At 32.6% G+C, this 22,780-nt stretch overlaps 1 protein-coding gene and 1 non-coding gene across 2 annotated transcripts; both read left to right on the top strand.

Annotated features, from left to right (window-relative positions):
* The first annotated feature begins 180 nt into the window (after positions 1-180).
* On the top strand, positions 181-22,163 carry LOC108765436 (bromodomain-containing protein 4). Its single transcript, XM_018514150.1, has 9 exons — positions 181-597; positions 7,381-7,644; positions 17,939-18,166; positions 18,345-18,523; positions 18,836-19,133; positions 19,261-19,725; positions 19,943-20,170; positions 20,866-21,139; positions 21,366-22,163. Exons 1-9 carry the CDS (start codon positions 487-489, stop codon positions 21,461-21,463), a joined length of 2,145 nt encoding a protein of 714 aa, XP_018369652.1. The 5' UTR covers positions 181-486; the 3' UTR covers positions 21,464-22,163.
* TRNAL-AAG (transfer RNA leucine (anticodon AAG)) lies at positions 20,597-20,678 on the top strand. The gene has a single exon. It is a non-coding gene; the product is annotated as a tRNA-Leu (tRNA).
* Positions 22,164-22,780: the final 617 nt, after the last annotated feature.

Consider the following 22,780-nt stretch of genomic DNA (forward strand, 5'->3'; position numbering starts at 1 on the left):
CGCGACGAAAAACTGTCGTGAAAATTGCTGTCGAGCATCGTGCGGTAAACATGTGGGAAGCAAAGCGATGGACATTCGTTCGTACATTATAGCGGCGAACCGCTCAGTGCTCACGTTCACTCACGCGTGTTTCTCGCGCACACACGGTGTTTAGAAAGTTCGAGCAACGAGAACACCACCGTCGACGGTGCGGAGGGTACGCCTTGGTACCAGAAGGTAACGTTTGCCGAAGGTAGTGCACGCCGGCTTAGGTGGGGGCATCTCTAAGCTAGCGGTGCCGGTGCTTCCTCGACGCTCACTGCTCGTCGACCAGTCGAGCCACCGAGACACCGAGTGTGGTACCGGAGCAAGAAAGGAAAAGAGAGAAAGGGAGTTTTTTAATAATCGTCCATCCGTCGGCCGGATTAGGAAAAGGAAGATACTGACGTCCCGGGTCGTTTGACCGTGTATTTTGTGCTACGCGGATTAAGCCGAATCGGGAAGACAATGGAGAAAGATCAGCCGGATTCCCTGGCAACTGTTGCCGTCGTCTCGGAGAAGATGCCGCAGAGTCACTATGCGCCAAGTGAGGTCTATTCTACCACCGAACCACCACCGGTAAGCTTCAACATATGGATTAGAAGCTATCCAAAGACATCCCAAACTTAGCGAATCATCTGTCATTCATTCGCTCTTCGATCAAATTGAAACTAAGTTTTTCTTACAGAAGAAGTTGAGGAGAATTCTCATTTGTTGTAAAAAAAAACTTTTGATTTCCGACGCCGATATCTCTGCAATTAATTTTCGAATTACATTACATTTCGAATCTGTGAAAATAAAATCCAGTAACTTGTTATAATAAGAATAATAAAATTTTTGTCATCTATTTACATATTTGAAGCTGTCAAAAAGCTTTTATTTCAACTACCTTTGATTCGAATATTATATTGATTTAATTTAATATTTTCTTTATTATAAAAAGTTTATGTGAGATTAAAATCGGTGATCCATTAAGTCCCAAAACACTACATTTCTCATGATGATATTGCACGTATAATATATAAAACTTTTTCTGTATTTGCTTAACTGTAAATTAACACGCATCATTACACATTAAAGAGTAAAAATTTGCCAACGTATTTAAATGTAACAAAAAAAATAATTTTATCGCGTTTAACATAAGTTCCATCGAACAATATGGTGGTTTGTTGGAAAGCTTCTTCCATGTGTGCGTTTCTTCCCTTCACACTAAAATGCACAAGTTCTTAAGCAAACCTTGAAATTAATTAGTTTAAAAGCTTTAAAGAATCCACGTCTTATATATACTGTTCTATATTTTATTAGATATATATTGATAAATAAAATTTGAATAATCTATATGAAAACTTGCAAAGCCGATGCTATATATACAGGACATCTGATAATTAACGATAAAACTCTTGCATAGCAGCAGAATGGACTAAACTGAGTAGAAAAGTTCTCTATCATTTTGCAATTTTCACAATAGTTAACAAAATATTAATTACTAAAAATTGTTGAATATTAGTCTTCAATAATTTTTTACTCAAATATTATCAACTTTATAGAAAAACTGCAAGAAACAAAAATTGTTTATTTTCTTGTTATGAACTCTAAGAATTTTTTCAGAATTTTTTATCAACTTTAATACTGCATTTTCTTATTTTTACCAACACATGAGAAAATACGGTATTAATTCTGAAAAAATTCTCAAATCTTTATAATAATTTTCAACTACAAAAAATGACTCCTTTATGTATGAGAAAAATGCTAAAAATAAAATATGATAGTCTGTACGACTTTATGAAGCCATTCATCAAGCAATTACAATGATTAAAACGTCGGATAATTTCGTATACACGTGCGATTATTTCTGAATAGAGAAATAGCACATAATAGTGAGTGGAGTGTAGAAGTAATCACAATTTGAAAAATGGCATTCAATCGTAATTGAGCATCAACCACTATAATGAGAAAGTTACAACAAAGAAATTGTTCGCAGATTTCTCATGATATTCTTTGTTTGCCGGATGATCTACAATTTTATTCGCGTTTGCATAATTACATCCCTATCGTTATCGATGATAATGACAATTAATTGGTTTCATTCTCGCGAGTATAATTAATTTTTTAATACGCAAAGGAATAGTTTCAGTAAATTTGAAAAGTTTTAGTCTAACAAAAAAAAAAGGTTATGAGATAAAAATGTCTTGAAAGTTCATACATATATTTTTTGCAGTTGTACATTCTTATGCAAATTTATGATATTTACAGAACGATAAGCACGAATGTTATGCCACGAGAAGTAATATTGATAGATAATATTATAAGATATTAACTATATTATCATAATTATACATATATAGTATTATTTTTCTAAAAATATACGAGTAGACAATATTTATAGCACCATTAAGATCGAGATAACGCTATGATATAATATAGAACATTTTTTTCTATTAAAAAAATAGGACATATTGTAATATTACGTGACACGTATAATTCGGTTACTATTTCACAAGTCAATGGCTTGAATACAAGCAACTGGAATGCAAATATAGTGTTTCGCTGATTGATATCGTTGACGTTGCGTAACGCATTCGCGGAGTCTTTTGAGACATAGATGCTTCAAATCGACACGAAAAAAATTTGATTATTCGCAAATAGAGTCAGTGTAAAAAGAATTGTCAAAAATATGTTTATACAAACTTACTTATCCGGCTTGTTCGGTGTGTATAAATGATATGCAAGGTTTAATCGACCGGCAATATTGCATAAAAAAACGTATGAAAAGATTTTTGAAGGACGAAAGTCGGGATGAAAGAAAGAATGTTCAGGTAGTAAAGCAATTTTCCTAGAAAATGTGCTAATGATTCATGCAAGTCTCAGAATAAAAGAAGCAACTTAATGTAGCGTAAAACATAACAAATTGCTTGTAACCTTATCGTTGTTATTATTATTACTACGGAAAACACATATTATTAATAGATAGTACTTTTCTCGTAAAGTATTTTTTTTAACGATCTCTGTCGATCGCTTTTTATAAAACAAATTATATAGATAATAATTAATAAAAAAGAATATTTTAAAAAGAACAGTTTGAGATATTGAATATACATTAGCAGTTTTTTAAATAAATGTGTGTGTGTGTGTAAATATATTTAAGTAAAATATTTTTACTCAATTATAGAAACAAGAATTTTATGTATTGTTCTCTATTATTTTCTATTTTTGTGAAACGTATATTATTATTACATAAACTTGTTTACACTTATCGAGAAATTTATTCTTTTTTAAGAATATTGAGGATCGCACCATATAATAAAGAACACGAAGCTCGTGGCACGTTCGTTAAACAGGAAAAATAGCAAAGATTTAATTACCGTAATTACAACGAGCAAAAGTGTGTGACTCTTAATGCATATTTACCGTGAAAAGTATCCTTCGAGACGCGTACATTTCCGCCGTGGAAGTCGTGATCATGTCATTATTAAAGATGGACGCTTAATTGGTTAGCGAGAGAGTTTAAGAAAAAGCGTCATCTAAAAAAAAAAACTGTAAATGCGGCACACGTCTTTTCTAATAATATTTAATTTCCTGTCATTATATTATTATGAATGCGCATATTTGATAAAAATTATTATAGAACATTTTTTTCCTATTAAAATAAATAGGACTTTTATTTGAAAAGGTAGTATTATCAAATTATGAGAATAAGGAAGAAATCAAGAATATGAACAATTTGTTCTTTGTTAACTACTTAACTGAACAGAGAGAAGCATCCTATTCATTCGAAAGAGTCGTATTCATGCTGAAGTAAAACCGATCATTTATAAGATATCAAATGTACGTAAAAAGAGAATAAGTAGACCTTACAAAAAAATTAAGCAACGAAATGAAATTTTTGAAATTCGATGACGCGCATACTTTTCGTGCGGTATTTGTAAATTCGTGAGGACCCTGAACGCTGAATTTACAATGTTAAATTGACTCAGTCATTCTTTTACACATATATGTATACACAGCATACACGCACATAAATGTGCGATTCACCACATCACTGAATTAACGAATGTACATACAAAAACTTAAGTCTAAAACATATCATATGCAAAATTCGTAAACTAATTTAAATAAATATAATATGACATCATCATAAATTTATGTTTTAAGAAGGAAATTAATTTCTTCTAACGTTTTTATGTATAAATATCATTTAAATAAATATTTTTTGGCTGTATTTCAAAATAGTAAAAATTCTTTAAAACATCTCACGCTTCATGTTGTTATTGAGTAATCAACCATTTGTGAGACTTAAATTATGTGTTACGCGATGAACTTTCTGGAGATTTCAACGCGCGCGCATTGGGTGTGGAATATCAATGCCAGTATAACAACACTGGTATAGTTACACGTGTAATGTCAATTAATATAATATGCAATAATATAATACACAAGGAAATTATATTACCTTATTTTTTATGGGTTCAAACCTCTCCTCTATAAAACAGAAGGCCATTTCCGCCTATGTCGTCAGCAACAATGATTGTTCCATCACGCGTATCGCCGGCATGTGAAGTAAAGAGAAAGAGAAAGAATACATTTTTCATTGAATAATATTACGTACTAAGAGACAAATCATTAGCATAAAATTCGTTTTTCATTATGTACTTAAAACTTATGTTTCAAAATATGTCATATTATTTTATACCGTCATATATTAGTCTTTGTAAATAACACTTACAATGTAATAGTCCGTATATCTTGTATAAATTACATAAAAAATTTAAAAGTAGTATATATTCTGATTAAATACGCTTGTCCCTGAAAATTTTCGCGTTTTTGTTTTTATTGCATATTATTGGTGTTAATTTTTCGCTCGTGTATGTATAATGAACAAACATAATTACTCACAGTTATATAAAACAAAACAAATTCTCTGACACTTGTGAAAACAAATATGACATTCAAATCGGATATTCTTTCGTAATTCTTAATTATTCCTTCCAGTGAGACTTTGTTTATTTATTGACAACGCGTATAAAATTTTGTAATAAGCGACATATGTGAATAAGAATTTCTTGTTAATTCACAAATTTATAAAAAATTTATTTTAAAACAATAAAGTTAATATTTTTCGTTAAAAGATTAATAGATTCTAATAATGAATAAAAAAAAATTAATAAAAGAAAAAGTTTTGCAGAGAAATTGAAAATTAAAATGTATGATATTTAAATAGAAATTTATTGATAATATATCTTATAATAGAAATATCTTATAGATTAAAATGGAATAAAGTTTTTTTGTTTTTTTTTTGTATTATCTTCACGTTCATGGAATGTAAAACAAAAGAAACGTCCACAAGCATTCAACAGTTTAAGGAGGTTAGTACAGGTTAGTAATGGCTGGAAAGGTTGCTTTCATTTGTTAATTTCAAGCGTGCAATGTCCATCCTCCACTAGTACACATTAGAGAGAAAGTACAAAAAGCGCGATATCGATGTTTCAAATCATATATCGTGGTTCAGAAATAACTGTCACCTTGAAACATGTTTCGCAATTTTCCAAAGTGTCATGACTACTTTTCTACTTTCTCTTTTTCGTTACTAAATAAATATAAAATACATAAATTGTGTGCCGTATCACAAAACGCTGTAAATTCAATTTATTTAAATCACTATCCATGATTAAGGCTCGGTTGTTCCACCTTTTGGTAAATTTTACCTATTAGGTAAATAGCAAGATTACCCAATCACGTGCGCGGATTGCCAAATTTACCTAACAGGTAAAATTTACCATAAGTTGGAACAACCTGCCCTAAATTTCTTAACGAAATTCTTAACTTAGATTGCTTCACTTGCAATTAGTGGTTCTTCTTAAACAAATTCTCCCGACGATCAGACTATTTTGGAACGTTCTCCACAGATCAGGGTAAACGTCAATGACTAGCAAGTAATGGACAGACCAAGAAATTTGTTTCAAAGAACAAATAATATTTTTTTCGTCTCAAACGCCTGGCAACAGTACCTGTTTACTTTTGTTAGGAGGATCGCGCGGCAATAAAGCCAGCCTCGGATGGCCTACTATCTCTTGGAAGCCTCTCACCCGAGTCGTCCATCCACATCGAGGTCATTACGAATTGTATGTACAAGTACAGTCCGTGATGCAAGTCTCATCTTCTTATAGAGAAAATCAAAAAGCCCAAAAATCAAAGCGTGACATAATTTTATCTCAACGTGAAAATATTTGACATAGAATAATCTTGGACAAAAACGAGCATGGAGCTAAAAATATGTCTTTAATCCTGAAATAAACTTGCAGCGCAATATCCATCTCGAAGTTGCGAATACGCGATGTAGCATAATTACGTAACATGGCAGTCAAACATGATCTACGAGTCCGAGTAAAATAGCGGCAAGTGTTTATGATCTACAAAAGCGTCGGGCGTCGAAACGGGTCCGAGTCACACTATAATAATGTCAAGGTACAGTTAGCACGCGTCAAATGTATTTTATCGCACTTATTCCCGGGGCTCTTGAAGGAGTTAAATGACGCCGCGGTAGTTTATTTTCAGCTGTCGTTAATTTACTTGACTGCAATACACGGACGTCATTTGAGATGGCTAGATACACAGACACACACATTTCATACATATTTTAAATATTGCTGAAAAGTGTTTGATCTGACTTTTTTATACAAGTTTTTGTACGACTGATAAAGATAAATTAAAGCGATTTTCTTGATTATATAACATCGATATATTCTCAATGAAAAATATGTGAGTCAAGGAGAATGAATATATATATATGATCGATATAAAATAAGAGAGAGAGAGACACTCTTGAAGAACTCATTCACTCGCCAAGGAAAACCTGACTTTGCGTTTCCATGAGATTCAATAAAAATTCCGGTGAATCAACACAAGATGCATTAACATACACATGAGATTTTACATAATCGTCTTCCTTCTCCCATTTTATTGGTGTAACTAGCGCGGGAATCCATAGTAAAGCACAATAATTTACTCGCATTAACGTTCGTGTAAAACACAGAAACGTGCACATGTACATATGTATGTATGTGTGTATCTATATCACACCTGTCACAGAGGTGCCGGGTATACTACTCTTCTGAACGCACACAATGGGACTTCACGCTGGTTAACCAACCGAGTCGAGGTCTTTTGTCGTTTCACGCTCTCCTTTGACGTACATTCTCTTCGCCATTGTTGTTTTTAATAAAACTGTTTAATATTAAACTGGAGAAGAGACTCCTCCGAAACCCAATTCGTCGTTGATGCTCTAACGATAAGAAAACAAAAAAAGAATTTAACTCTTTTTCCTTCTCCGTTCAAATATTATAACAGGTGATATCTTTTTTACAGGCATACATGAGACCGATGAAAAGCACGGCTGTGCAGATCGCAAGGATTGCTGCTATTACTCTAATCACGATGTCTGTCGTGCTTGGTAGCTTTATCCTGGCGGCATCCTGGGTCCAGGCTAGAGCTTCCTGCACCCCGGAATCGATCGCAGCAATGCAGGCTGAGTTGAAACTTCAACAGCAACAGGCCTATTCGTATCAGCCTGCATCGTATCAGCCGCAAGGTGAATTTCTCAAGCATTTGCAACCAGAAGCTCTAGTACAGGTAAGACTGTAAAAAAATATGATAGAATAAGATGCAAAAACTATCATAATATATATCTACATCATTCGCGAGAAAACAAAACGAGCAATAAATGCCGGAATATACGTTTACGTATTATGTAATTTGTATCTTGCAATAAAATATACTATCTTATTATAATATACATTATAATATACATTGCCAGTACTGAAAGTCTATAATATACGTAACATGAACTATAGATTTTCAGTATTGGCAGGGTATATAGGAATACGGCCTTTTTTGAAATGTTCAATTCTTAGTAATAAAGATCAATACGTATCTTGTTAATGTTGTTAATTTAATTGATGATCGCAGCATCGCTATTGCGAGGAGTTCAAGGTAAGTCCACCAAAGTAGAATAATGAAAAAAAAAAAGAGTAATAGTAATAAAAAAGCAAGATTTGCTATAACGTTTTCAGTATCGTTATCCGCTGCCTTTGAAAAATGCAGCCGCATATAAACGCACGATTATCGGATAACGACTGTCCTTACTGTAGTCGTTATGGAGAAATCGCGTTGACGGTCCTGCTAATTTTTCGTAGCAGGGAAAGTGACTGTGTCTGTATCGACCGCGTTAGATTTCTCATTTAATTGTTAAGCGAATTAAATTCTATCGTTTGTGGCGTAAAAAACAGCGGAGCCGACGCCGCAGCTTTCAGCTTGTTATATTCACGCTGGTGGTTTTCACGGAGATTTCTAAATTTTCACGTCGTGGCAGCGTTCGACGAATCGCAAAAGGAATCAATCGACAGAGTTGTGCAGATCGACAAATTGCTTCGAACAGACCTGCAATTTAACTCTTTACGATTGAAAGTGAAAAAAGGGAAACGTTAGTGCGATGCTGCTAATATAATTAGCATTCGTCTTCGCGTTCAGTAAAAACGCAAATTTGCTTCGGCAAGCAGCTAAAGAATACTAATGCGGTACATGATGTGTACAAATAAATCATAATATAGACGGGAATCTGCCTTTCGAATATCTTTTTAGTCATTTCGTCATAGATTCTATATGTGTAATTTAAAGCTGATCATTACTTAAAATTGTATAGCAAGCTGTTATTTCGTGTAATATTTTTTATTTATAAAATGTCGGGCTATTCTAGCAGTTAAGGTAAAATTCATCGATCGGTTGCATATCTAAAATAATTATACTGAAATTTGAAGAATGGTTGTCATTATATAAACCGGACTATTATAGTAAGAAGCAAAACAAGTGGAATCGTTTTTCGCGAAAAAAGAATTATTCGAAAAGAATTGTGTCTGATCTATCATATAGTCTGTCACGGATTTTTGTGATATTTGCCTTAATATTACCACTATAACGATGATCATAATACCATTATTTGTCATTGATTTTTTTAACTGTTAATACATAAAATACAATTTGCAACTCTATATAATAGTAGGTATATAATTGGAACTCTAGTTACCAGTCAAGTATGGTAGCAAGAATTCGTCAAGAAATTTTATTTGTTTTAACGAAGAAATATAATGCCCGTCTGAAAAAATATTATTTTAATCCAGAAATTACTAGAAATTATTAGCCTGCAACATGATAAAAAAATAACGAAATACGTGCAAATATAACTGCGATGTAAAATCTTTTTGAGGAAATAATTACAAAAGTATCATAAAAATGACTTGTAAATGAAAATTATGTGAGATGTAAATTATCAAGCAAATTGCACAATTTTTGTATCAATATCACGTTTAGAATGAAACACATTTATTTTAATACTTTTTACTTATTTTTCAAATGGTCTGTTTTTTGTTCCTGCACTAGACTGTTCTAGAATTCTCTTTCTCGCTTTAAACAAATATCTTTCTCACTTTAAGTTCCAAAAGTGTACACTAGTTCAGCCACAGAAAACAGACCTAATATATCGGCAAGTACAAGAACTGTCGTGATGTACTTGCGGAATCTCTGAATACGATATTAAACATAGGAAGCTAATTTTCTAGCAAAACATTGGATTTTCTTGTTTCTTTCAGTCATTAGCATAAAATATAATTTCTTGGAAAATTACCAAGCAATAGCTTCTTGTCTGTAACATTATGCCTTCTGTTTCTCCGATTATTTCTCTTCGGTTTTTTTTTTTATATAAAAACTTTACGAAGCAACAATAATTACCAAACAAATAATTACCAAATTTTATACGTTTGTTAATGGACATGTCTAACACGTTTAACAAAATTGTGTCTTAACACGAGTGTCTTACCGTCACCCAGTGAAAATCACGAATGCTCGAATGCTAATGAATGAACTGGCATAAAATATCGCAAATTTAGAAAGCGTATAGTTATTTACAACCTTGTTCTTCGTTAAGAAAAAGAGAAAGAGAAAAACAGAAAGGCGCGCGAGCGTCTTTCGAGCGTGCGCTTCAATTGACAGCGAATTACAATTGTCGACAAATTGCTAGATGGAATAAAAATATTCCTATAATCGCGCACGACTTTTCTAAGAAAGTATCACGTCGCGAAATACTTGTTGAATGTTTGGGCAACGTTGTGCACAATTGGACGCTTATTATGGCTCAAATGGCAAAGTTTCAATGGGAAACGCCAATCGTCCGTTGTATTATCATTGTGTCTGCGACTTTATTATATTGCACGCGACGATGCCGCGTTAGTTCGCTCGTCTCGGAGAAATTGGGAACGAGCGCCTTACGTAAAGCGAATACTTATAATACTTGAACATCAAACCAGGAAATCGGAGACATTTTTTCTTTTGATTAAAAATCTAAAGTTTCGCAAGAGTTATACGGTAAACTTGTTTACTTTCTCAGCGTTTAAATATTTAATTTATTCTCATTTTATAATTTAGCAAAAGCAGAGAAAAACACTTAAAGCAGAGATAAATGACGCGATATTATCATAAGGTACTATCGGAATATTCGGAGATTTCAATGCCTCAGCCGCGCAAAGATGTGTTCTATTATTCTCTATACTCAATTCTATGCTACGACGCCTACGACAACGAAATTGCAAAGATCGGCACAACATATATGTATATTTTTCATATGTGCAAAAATTGAATGTTTGTTGAAATTTAACTCAAATCTTATAAACCGGCGTTAGTTTTTATCATTACACAGCAAAAGAGGGAAAAGTGAAATCTCTAGTAAAACTCTATAATTTATGTTTTATTTTATTCTACCGTTTCTACCGAGATAGCAGGAATATCAGGCGAGTTCCAAGGTTTAATTCTCCAAGGCCATATTCAGACAAAGCTCATTATAATTATACGTGACAGCAGCAGTATCGACAAATCGGGAACATATTGAAGCAAAGATATAGAATACATTCAATAACCATTACACCTCTTTAAAAAAAAAATTGTATATTTATGTATATATATATATATATATAATTCTTTATAAAAGTGTGTGTGCATTAATTAAATTTGTTTTGTTTATTTACCGAGAGAACAGCTTTACTGCATAAATCATATTAACTTAAAGACTATTAAGAAAGTTAATACATTTAAAAAATGATGTTTCGTGTCGGATTTCTAGATATTACTAAATAAATAAAAAAGCTGAAAGAATTTAAACGTAGATACTTGAGACTTGAGCAACTCTTGCTTCGAATCTTACAATTTTATCTTGATGTATAGCCACATTTTCTCCCTAAATCATAATCATCCTAGAGTACACTTTCGCTGACGAGCACGTACAATCAGCCCATAAATCCTAGTGAGATTATCTTTCCCTAATGTCCAGCTGACTGACGGCCGACAAGAAACCCGTGACGCGTAAAAAGCGCGATTTTTTTCCACGTATCATAAATCCCCCGCGCCTCTCGTGCGATCTCTCGTCGCAAGCGGAAAGAAGCAGCAACGTGCCGGTACGTAGACAACGGCGATTAATTCCGGCGTTAAAGTGAGCCCGCTGTAAAGAACGAACTTTCGAAGAGGCACGCTTCGATCGTCCGTGAGTGTATTAAACGCAGAAAACGAAATGCAAAGAAACGCTCGGCGCGAAGCGGTACCAGGAGCCGCGCGTTCAAGGAGAACCGCAAACGGGGGAATTACGTAATTCGAGTTGCGTTCCTTGTATGTGATTGCGGTTGTGCATGCAGATCGACGAGCGAGCTAACGTTATGTTTACAAATTTATAACGATCACCGCGACTAGTCATATAGTTAGTACTGTATTTACAATCTCGATCGGTGTAAGTTTCGAGGTTAATAATCCTCGAAAAAAATTTTATTTCTTAGCAAAAATACGACAATACTACAAATAAATAATCCCTGTTTTATTTGTATATAAAAAACAGTTATAAAAATTAATTATTACTTAAACAGTTAATTAGGCTTTACTCTCAGCTGATAATTTCCTCATTAAATATTTCCTAATCTTATTTCTGTCGTTATGCAAATTTTTATTTCGTAAGCATTTTACTGAACTGTTACTTCACGATTATTCCGTTTATTCGTCTTATTATGAATGTCTGATTAACAGCTTTGCTGTTACAAAAATACAACTTTTTTATTTCTTGATGAACGCAAAAATTGTATTCGCATTAATTTTATTCGCACTTCTTGTAAATGCACCCATCATTGTACACTTCGTCGCCCATCATTTGATTTCCGTTAGACGAGGCCTCGAGTATACTCGTCAAACAATCGTGAAGCATCGCGGAAGCGACGCGCTCAATCGCGCAACGAGTTTTCTCTTCTCCCAGTAATCAATTTCCCTCATGAGAAACTAGCTCTCTCAAATTAGATTGTTTCCGCGAGCCTTGTAGTATTTCTATTAATTAATCATTTTTTTCTCTCTCTAATGCCATCCTCATACATCTACGAAATTATAATTTTCAATATATATATAATAGAGAACTTTATTAATGAATTAAACCATTGAAAAATAATTTTATATTAACTATCATAATATATATTATATTAATCGCCATATTATATTATAGCGATGGATCGAGATACGTCTATAGTTATATCATGTTAATAATTATTATGTCAATTATATTATCGGTCTCGTTATACCTATTACCTATTATTTTTTGCAATTTCGTACGTTGGATAGTTTTGACACTTTTGTTGTTAGTAACACGATTACGAAATCGTTCACGACAAGTAATTGCATGGAACGAAAAATAGAATCCACTTTTTCCCCGAACAGTGAAATCTTGTAGATCGATTATTAGCGATCGCAGCGGCGCGAGTCAATGAACGTCGTCGAGTTTGATCGCGCGAATGTAGCGGTCGTTTCCGGTCCGCTTATGGCAACCGATAGAAAGTAAGATCGGTATAGATGTATGCTGCGAGAATGTAAAGTTAAACTAAAACCGCCTGGCTCATGTAACGGACGTGCAAAGGTGAAAATCGGTCATCGCGAGGTCAATGGGGTCCGGTGAGATCTATCATAAAAGCATCGTAGCTCATATTCCTAGAGAATCACGAAACCTTTTGATGTAAAGACAAAAATAATTCTCATGGAATTAAATGAAGTGCGAATAAAATTGCAAAATTAATAATTAACTGTTAAAACAAAATAAATTAATGTTTCAGGAAGTCAATTATTATTTTTATTAAAAAAATGTTTCCAAGAAGACTATTTGTCATTAAGCCCATAATCACCCATTGGAACCTGTAAAGAATCGTTCTCTCTCTTGTATTTTTAATCGTAGCTACAATCACCTGTAATGTAACTTTACAATGACAAAAAAAAATAGCTTCCCCGACGTTTTATTATTTAAATGAATGGTTTGCTTTGATATTTTAGAACATGAATAATTTCAAGGATCATCTTTGCGCACGATACTCCTAATTTGTAATCAGTTGCACGTCGAAATTAACACTCGCGTGTACTTCCTCGCAAATTATGGCTCGATTTCGTAAGCATTTTCAGTTAATTTACGACGAACGGAAGTCATCTAATAAATGACGTTGAATTGTTCATTTCCTTTATGACACGAAATATCAAACAACCTTTTGTTTAAAATGTACGTTATATTAATGTCTTTTATTTAACTAGATTATACACTATAACTTTTTAAATTTAATTTTTAAAAGGTGTAATTTTTTTATTTACATTATTGAATGCAGATTAATTGACAGTTTGTTTATCAGTAAATTATTAAAATATGATGTTTAGATAATTTAATTTCTATTATATGTATATAATATAATGTCTCTATAGATAAAATTAAAAATTAAATTTTTTCCAATTTTGTTAATTAAAATAAAAATGTAGGAATCAAAATTAAATGCAAAAATTACACAACTCGAGTTAATAACTTGTTTGATAATTACACAGAAACGAGATACTCCTAACGGATGTAGTAGTTTTTTTCGTTACATCTTTGGAGCAACCAGATACTTGGAAAATGTACCACGACGAAAGTGGGTTGTCCGTCGCGCGCTAACCGCAAGAGGTGAATGTTCTCTAAAAAGATTTTCTCTCGGCAACTGTATTGTATTATACTGTTTCGTTTGACAGTTTCAAGTCGACTTAAAGTACTACGTTCACACGTATTACCAACGTCATCGGTGAAAAATAGAATTCTGACTCATTCGTCTATACGTAACGCCACTGTAGCCGACTCTTCCTTTTTTATACGTGAGAACGATCGATCAGTGATGTTAATGAATGTATCCAGGCGAGAATCTTTTCTGTCGATTGAATCTACGTTCTGCGTTAGATGGAATGATACATATGATTATTAACTCGCGAAGAGAAAAATAGCAATGGATTGAATATATTTAGCTCGCACGCAAGATAACTGTATAATATTGTGGCTGCGTTTAGAAACGTCGCTCGGATGCCTCTAATGCCTCGGATTCATCATCTATCCTTGTTTAACATTCAATGTTTAACATTCCATTTAACATTTAATTTCAGCCTGTGTTAAATGTACGAATTGAATATTTCTAAATGCTTTTCTTCATAAGATACAATATCATATTGTACATATATTTATCATATAATTGTACATTTGATTATACAATAATACATATAGTCTAATTACATAATTATATGATGAATTAAGAAAATTGATTATTTTATGATTATTTTAATTATAAAAATTTATGAATTTTTTATTAATAAGAATTTCGATGAATAGAGAAAAATAATATTTTAAAATTAATTTTTACTAGATTTTATTTGGTAAATAATACATATAAAATTTAATGAATATTGTAAATGTATAAAATATAAAATATATAAAAAATCAATCGTTCAATTATGATTGAAACGACTCATACTTCATATTGATCGATTATGAGTACAGTATTCAACTTCGTATTATTGCGATCAAAAGGAGTTGAAATTGCAACAAATCGTATTGCATCGTTCTATAACCATATTATCGTGTTCAGCACCGTGTACATGTCTTAAAAACGATAGATAGCCATAATTGATTGTAATGCTTCGCTAATTGATAGGTTGAAGAGGTTTACTACATTTTCTAAAGAAAGCCATTCGACATACGGCGAAGTCATCACTGCGGTAAATTGCAATGACGATTTCTTCCATGTCGCACGCTTCGTGACTCTCGAGTAGGTGGAAACATAACTCTCGTTTCCCTTTTTTTCTGTAGAACTTCATGTCGCGATAGTTGCACATCGAGAATTTCGCGACATACGTACAATAATTGCTTTACAATAATACAGTAAGACAGAAAAGTGATATGCATCGTGTAACATACAGTTTATCATGTTATATCTTGCGTGTACGTATATTTAAAGAAATTATGTATAGAAATTTAGTTAGATAGATACATGAAATTATGATTTAATTGCCATCCAATTAGTATTGCAAATATTCGCTTAAAGCGAGAAATGCAGAGAGCAATACAGATATGTATCGTATTCATTTTTATGTGAAATCTTTTGAATAACCTCTAGACAGCGATGCAAATCTCAGCTTTTTCTTTATTATATTTGAAGTGTATTGAATTTAGTTACTGAAATAGAAAGTGTTAATGATAGACTAAGAGAGTAAATTAATGACAATAAATAATTAATTTCATATTTGAGAAATTAATTAATTACAAATAAAAAATTAACTAATCTCTTTATTTATTTTCTAGACATTTTTTAGACATTTCTATATAAGATACCTACATAAAAGAATTTTTCGCTTTCTACTTGTGTGTTTGAAGAGTATTTTATTTGATTCGGAAAGTTACTACTTCAAAACGACGAAATATTTTAACGAAGCCATGACAAACAGTGTATCGGTCTTCCTTGTATTTTCCATGATTATATGCGAACGCTATTTATTTCGCAAAATATGCACACATGGCATTATTTCTGACGCAAGTTATATTCGTTCCTATATAACAAGTTTCATCTCGGTTCCCGTTTTAGTTTGATCGTGCAGGTTGTCTGTCGCTCGTCCGAACTATCGCGAAATCCTTTCTACATCCTGGGCAATTTCCCCAAGTGGAAAGTGCTTAGCCATGTTCACGTTTCTTTGCACCACGGGACTCGACTTATCCGAATATTGTAAGTTAACTGTTTAAAACACTGATATGAATTTTCACGACGTGATTGATGTAGAATGTACACACAATATATTCCAAAATTTCAATTATTTTATCCAACGTCCAAAACAATGTATATGTCTTTGAAAGAATACTTTTGATCCTAATATTTTTATATAATTATCTGACCGCTAGATATTCAAATGTATCTCATAATAAGCTTTGATGTTATATAGGTGTTATATAAAACCGATGCTTAATTGCTTACAGTTCTCGCTTTTTTTAAACAAGATGTTATAGTAAAAAGGTTGTTAGAGAATCAAACAAATCTGCAGTCACAATAATAGCATTCATTGCATTAGACAGATATTTCAGAAATTAATAGTCATTATTATTACGCGTGGAATGCTGTGAACTTACCATTATGATCCACAATTGAGCAGCTATTGCAACGTACGTTTCTTGCACAAAATTGTAATCATCCATTGCCAATCGGCTTACACATTAAGAAGCTGCAGGAAAGGTATTTAACTGTTGATTCGTTGGGGGAAGAATTTCAACACGTTTACGCCGAGTTTGCAATCCATAATTTAATGCTTGTAAAGACTTACCGGATACAGCGAACAGAACGAATAGTGCTTGAATCGGAAAGTCTCTTACACAAACAAATTGCAATTGCGTGAAATCAAGAAACGCGGCCAAACAGAAGAATGCATGCTTATGAAGTAGAGCTTCGCTTTTTTCTTCGCTTTCTACGTTTCCGTATTAAATTACGCCAAAATAAATCAATATCTTACCACTTATGAAATAAATTTAACCGTCATTACATGATATGGTATTAACTTATAATTGCTATAATTGACAATGTTTAAGTTATAAAATTTGTTCTAAATTTAATTCATGTCTGCATTGCGATATTTGATAAAAATTAAAAAGTTGCAAAACTTAAAGATGACTTCTATTAAATTTTTACGAAGAAAAAGTTAATACTGCAACTCTTTAAAAGAAGCAGAAAGAGACAGTTCTTTTATCGCATTACTTAATATTTATAGTTTGATTAAAACAAATTTTTTTTTAATATAATATTAATTTATCACGTATTATAAGATCATATAGAGCGAAACTAATTTTGCTATTTCACTTCTTTGGATATTTTCCTGTTCGCATATGATTTCCATCGTTGGCGAAGTTACAGTGCGATAATATAAATGCGAGTTCACTTTCACTAGTGACCCCACGATGTCGCGAGCAGGAAGACAAGTTGCATCAACGAATGATGATTGCCACGGCGGTATTTGTCCAGCTTTCAAAGCCTTAAAGGAATACTTATCTTTTTCCCCACTGGAATTTTTTAAATCTCTCTCTTTCTCTGTCTCTCTCTCTTTTGTAGATAAAAAATGAAAACTTTATAAACTATATAACCTATTTCTGTGACATCAACAACTATCTAATTTTTAATATGAATAAGGCAATTACTGGTATTAAAATTCTAAAAATAAATTATCAATACAGATGCAAACTTTCTACGATATTTACGACTTTAATATAAATAAATCCACGATAATCTTCTTCCTATTTTCTAATAAGATTTAATTATTGATATTATATAATATCTATAGACATATATATAAATATCAATGTGTGTAAATGTAAAATATTTAAATAATTTCTCAATTTAATTAAACTTACCATAATATGTTTGTTCTTTTTGATATGTTTTAAAGATGTGCAAGTAATAGCATTAAAATACACACGAAAAAGTTATTTCTTTGTTAAAAATATTACTTATGTAAGTCTTAAAATAAAAAAAAGTTATTTTATTTGTAGGAGCCTGTCGAATCAAAGGATTCTCTACAAAGTCTCGCTGCGCCAGCAAAGAAAGAAGTTGAGCCGGATACTAAGGACATGAAAGCGCAAGGAGAAGGAGAGAACAACTCGAAATCTGACAGCGAGAACGGTGATCGTGATGATGATGACGATGATTATGATGATGATGAATTCCCTCCTGTGCACATTAAGCTTCCTCTTCAGTTGGATCTTGATGACATTGCAGGCGTAAATATATTATTTTCTTATAGTTCTACAAATTTTATTTTCTTCTATAAGTATTTTAATGATAATTGCTATATAAAATTATCGTATACATATAGTCTTATATCGAGCCTTTTAATAATTCTTAATTTTGTAAGAATATTGACCTGTAAATCATATCTTAAATTTTAATTATTTCTAGACGCTAATTCAGCAAGCTCGTAGCAGAGTTTCTTGCGTAGTTGAAAGACGACGAGCCGATGAGGTGATGGACGGAACCAACGACAACGGTTTAGATAACAGTACCGATCCGCAGCGTTTCCAAAGACTGAGCGGTGAACGAGTTGCCATTCTTTGCGAATCAGGCAATCCAAACCAAGAGTAAGTAATCAAAAGAGACACGTATAAGTTGCAAAAAATAATTGATAATTTAGTGAGCGTAACCAACATATTAAAATTACAGAATATTTAAATTATTTAGCTAATATAATATAATGTAAAAAAATATTACTTATTGTAATGCGAATGAGATATACGATAACAAAAGATTTTCAATTACTATAAATATTAAAGAAATGAGTAAACAATGCCACAACTCCATAGATGTAAAATTAAATATTCTTAAATTGTAAATTATCGTATAGATAAAACAATAGAATATAACAAGTAATGATTGCATGGTTTTTATTGTAGGCAGCAAGATCAAGAAATGCTTACCCCGATCATCGTGCCCCTAGGCACTGTGCAAATTCCTCTCCAGTCCCAGGAACCTAATCCGGGCTATCATCAATACCAAATACACACCCAGTATCAAGTTCCCGATATGCAGCAATTGCCGCTTAGCGACCCACGAGGATTGAATCACATCCCGCCGGGTGTACTTCCTCCTGAGCTTCGTAACCTTCCTCAGTTGACTATGGAAATGAGACCACCTCGAATGGGCCCGCAAACGCCCATGATGGGACCTCAAAACAACCCGATGGGACCACAAGTAAGTTTTGTTTATCACGCGAACGTAAATAAATTATGTATGTATTGTACCATCGTGAAAAAAATTTATTTATTAATAATTTATTTAGCACATCAGTGCTAATATTATTTAATATTTATATGTCTAGATCGAGATGCGTCAGATCCCTATCGAACTGCGTCATTTCCCAATGGATCCGGTGAGAGGAATGCGACCGATGGCTCAAGAGCCTCGCCAGGAACCGCAACAGATTTCGATGGTGTATCAACAGCAGGCAGAACAAGTCCCCAATACTTATAACCAGGAGCAAGGTACACCCATGATGCCACCGCCTCCTCCTCAAGCCGAACAAGATCCAAGAATACAACAAGAACAAGATCCAAGAATACAACATATGATACCACCTATGATGATCGCACAGACCGGAGGTCTGAGACCACCTCCCCCACCTCAGGTTACGCCTGAAAAGCCACGCTCCGCCTTCCAGGGTATACCTATAGAAATTAGAAGAATAATTCAGCAAGTACCGTTAGAAATTAAGAATATCATTCAGCATATTACTGGCGAAGCTAGGGCGATCCCGGTTCAAGTACCAGAGGGAGCACGTCGTGAGGTAACTTGTTTATTTGTCTTGTAGATAAATTGTAAAGCATATTTGGAAGAAATTATATTTTTTACAAACAAATGCAGTACATAACATATTTTTTTACTTAAAATGTGGATTATAGTTTTATGACAAAAATAATGCCATGATCTTTATCCGAAAAACTCTATGGCGTATAACATCATTAACGTGTCACGTTCGTAAATATGTGTTATAATGCAAACAGGAACTCAAACCGTTTCCGGAAGGTGCACGGCCAATACCATTAGGACCATTCCCACTTCCGGTGGAAGTGAGAAATTTGATTGAGCATGGAAACATTGAAGGTCGTCAACGCCCGGATAGCAGTGAAGAGCAACAGGAAGCGAAACCTTTCCCAAGTCCGGAGGATGATAGTGATGAAGTAGAAAGAAGCTTCCCTATTCCTATGGAAATCCGCAACATAATTCATCAGGTAAAATCATAAAAAGAGCATATATATTCGTACGTATATATATATATATATGTATACATCAACATTGATAATTAATATAAGATTATATTTGATAGTTATTAATTTAAAATTAATATAAAATCTATTAAAAAATTTATTATAAGCTTTTATTATATTTTTTTAAAATAATAAATTATAGTTTATTATACGTCAGGATTAAAAATAACATTATTTATTTATATGTATAACAATATGAATGTTCAAAAAGTCATATAATATAAAAAACATGTCTCAAAATCATATAATACAAAAGATATATCTAGAAATACATTTTTATTAATGATCGGTATTAAATAAAATTCAGAATTAAATTACTATTATTATAGATTAAATATGTAGACAAAAATTAGAATCGATGATTGAACATTTCTGAAAAAGACGGTAACTGGTAGCGTGGCCGAGCGGTCTAAGGCGCTGGTTTAAGGCACCAGTCTCTTCGGAGGCGTGGGTTCGAATCCCACCGCTGCCAATCTTTTGCTCAGAGATTTATTTTCTGAAGATAAAGCTATATATAGGCTTGAGACTCTCCGAAAGAGATTTGAATAATCATTTTGACAAATTTTATCTTTTGTTTTTTTTTTGGAACATTAGATATAATTTTATGTGACCTATTTTAATGAAATAATTAATTAATTAATGGATTTCTGAAATTTTAGGTTGTAGAAGGTCGTGCTTTCCCGGTTCCGAGATTTGCGTTGAGACCGGTCAAGTCTTTGGAGGTACCAGTAGAAGCACATGCTGAAGTGACTGATGGCCAGTCCACTGAGCAACAACAACCCGAACATCAAGAACAAGAGCATCAGACGGTACATATGATAAGTATTCAACCGCAACAAGAGCAGCAACAAGAGCAACAACAGCAACAACAACAGCAGCAACAGCCGCAACAGCAACAGCAATCTATGCAGGAGGAAGAATCCCGCCCACATTGTAAATAAAAGTTTATTTGCTCTAAATTCGAATTTCTACATTCTTAGAATTCCTTTTTTTATTAGATTATATTTTCACTCTTAATTTACTTTTAATACTAAGATTGTTTGTTATAAATAAAATAATTAAGATATGAGTTGAAAAAAGATTGAACTTAAATATATAATAGTTTAATATTAGAGAATTCAAGTATATTATTAATTAATATTTATCTGTCTATTTACAGACGTGCAACCACGTTCCGTACGCTCCGTACCAGATGAAGTCTTCCTGCATCGTCGCGAAAAGCGCGTGCGCCGTTGCGCCTGTGATTGCGCGTGCTAAAGAATTTACTATCCATCCATTAGACGGAACGAATTCTCACAAGATTCCGTTTAAAATAAAATTACAAAATCTAAAAAAGCGTGCCGTCCGCACAAACTTTGATCAAACGTTTTTAACGATCTCGGTAAATAAAGTAAAACGCAAGGAAAATAGTCGAATATTCTATCATCAGTGTTGCAACCGTCGCTGCAAGTACATTGAATTGTTGATTGCATTAAATTTTCCTAATTCAAAGTATTTTTATTATTACCATTATAACAAACCACAATATCTGAGTAACTTTCCTTCAGATTATCCCAGATTTTGCTTGGGAGGAAACGCTTGATAAAAAACGAAAAGTTTTGAATTATATTACAAACTGCATTTACGATAAAGTATTGTACGAAGTGGATAGTATTTTTATTCCGCGCGGTAGATAAGTTAATCAAAGCATACAGTTGATGATTAAAAATAAGTATGCTTATCCCAATTTAACGATATGTAATTGATTTAAAAATATTTTTCTTTCCCTATTGGCCAACAGTACGAGATTAAAATCATTTATAAACGTAACGGTTATATACATTGAGGTATCAATAATCTAAGAATTGTTGAAGTGATATTTTCTAAATTGATTTAATTGATCGTTATATCCTTTTCATAGAGAGAAAGAATGCGAAGATAGTTTAGAAATCTGTGATTTTCCTAGACAGATCCCTGTGAAAACATGCTTCTGACAATGCTATACACAGACACGCATGGTCAAAATAATTAATAATTAAAATTTCTGTACAATATTGCCTTTTACATTCCGTTATTAACTTTGTATTTTTGTTTATTTCCTTATTATACCCCCGCCTCGTCCTTCAAAGTGATAGAGAAAAGATGAGTCTTTTATACAGCGTAAAAGATAATTTAAACCTCTCAAAAATATTTTTTGAAACAACACTTTAGTTTAACTGATTATTTACAAATATATTCCTATACATTGTTTACGCCTATCGAAAGGTAATTTAAGTTTTATGTATTTTATTGATTTATGTTCTTTATGTATTACGTGTTTTTTTTTCTTTCTCATAACAAGTAATAAAGTGATACAATTGATTAGACTTGTGAATTGATAATATAACGTCTTGCAATAAATCTGAATATGTACGTGATAATATAATAAATTAATAAACACACATACATATTTAAAAAATATAAGAGAAAGGAAAAAGAAATTTATTTCGAGTAAATTAAAAAGTCAATTAATTTCTATTAGTTTTTCTGTTTCCTTTAATCTCCGTCATTACTTATAATTAATTATGACAATAATAATTAAAAATATATAATGTA

The sequence above is a fragment of the Trachymyrmex cornetzi genome, unplaced genomic scaffold, assembly GCF_001594075.2.
Source record: "Trachymyrmex cornetzi isolate Tcor2-1 unplaced genomic scaffold, Tcor1.1 scaffold488, whole genome shotgun sequence".
NCBI classification, from domain to species: Eukaryota; Metazoa; Arthropoda; class Insecta; order Hymenoptera; family Formicidae; genus Trachymyrmex; species Trachymyrmex cornetzi.

What these genes read in the sequence shown, in the direction of transcription:
- LOC108765436 (XM_018514150.1), top strand. Translation starts at nt 487, where the DNA reads ATGGAGAAAGATCAGCCGGATTCCCTGGCAACTGTTGCCGTCGTCTCG. An exon ending in CTACCACCGAACCACCACCG is followed by an intron (nt 598 to 7,380) that starts GTAAGCTTCAAC and finishes TCTTTTTTACAG; the next exon opens with GCATACATGAGACCGATGAA. An exon ending in AACCAGAAGCTCTAGTACAG is followed by an intron (nt 7,645 to 17,938) that starts GTAAGACTGTAA and finishes TTTTATTTGTAG; the next exon opens with GAGCCTGTCGAATCAAAGGA.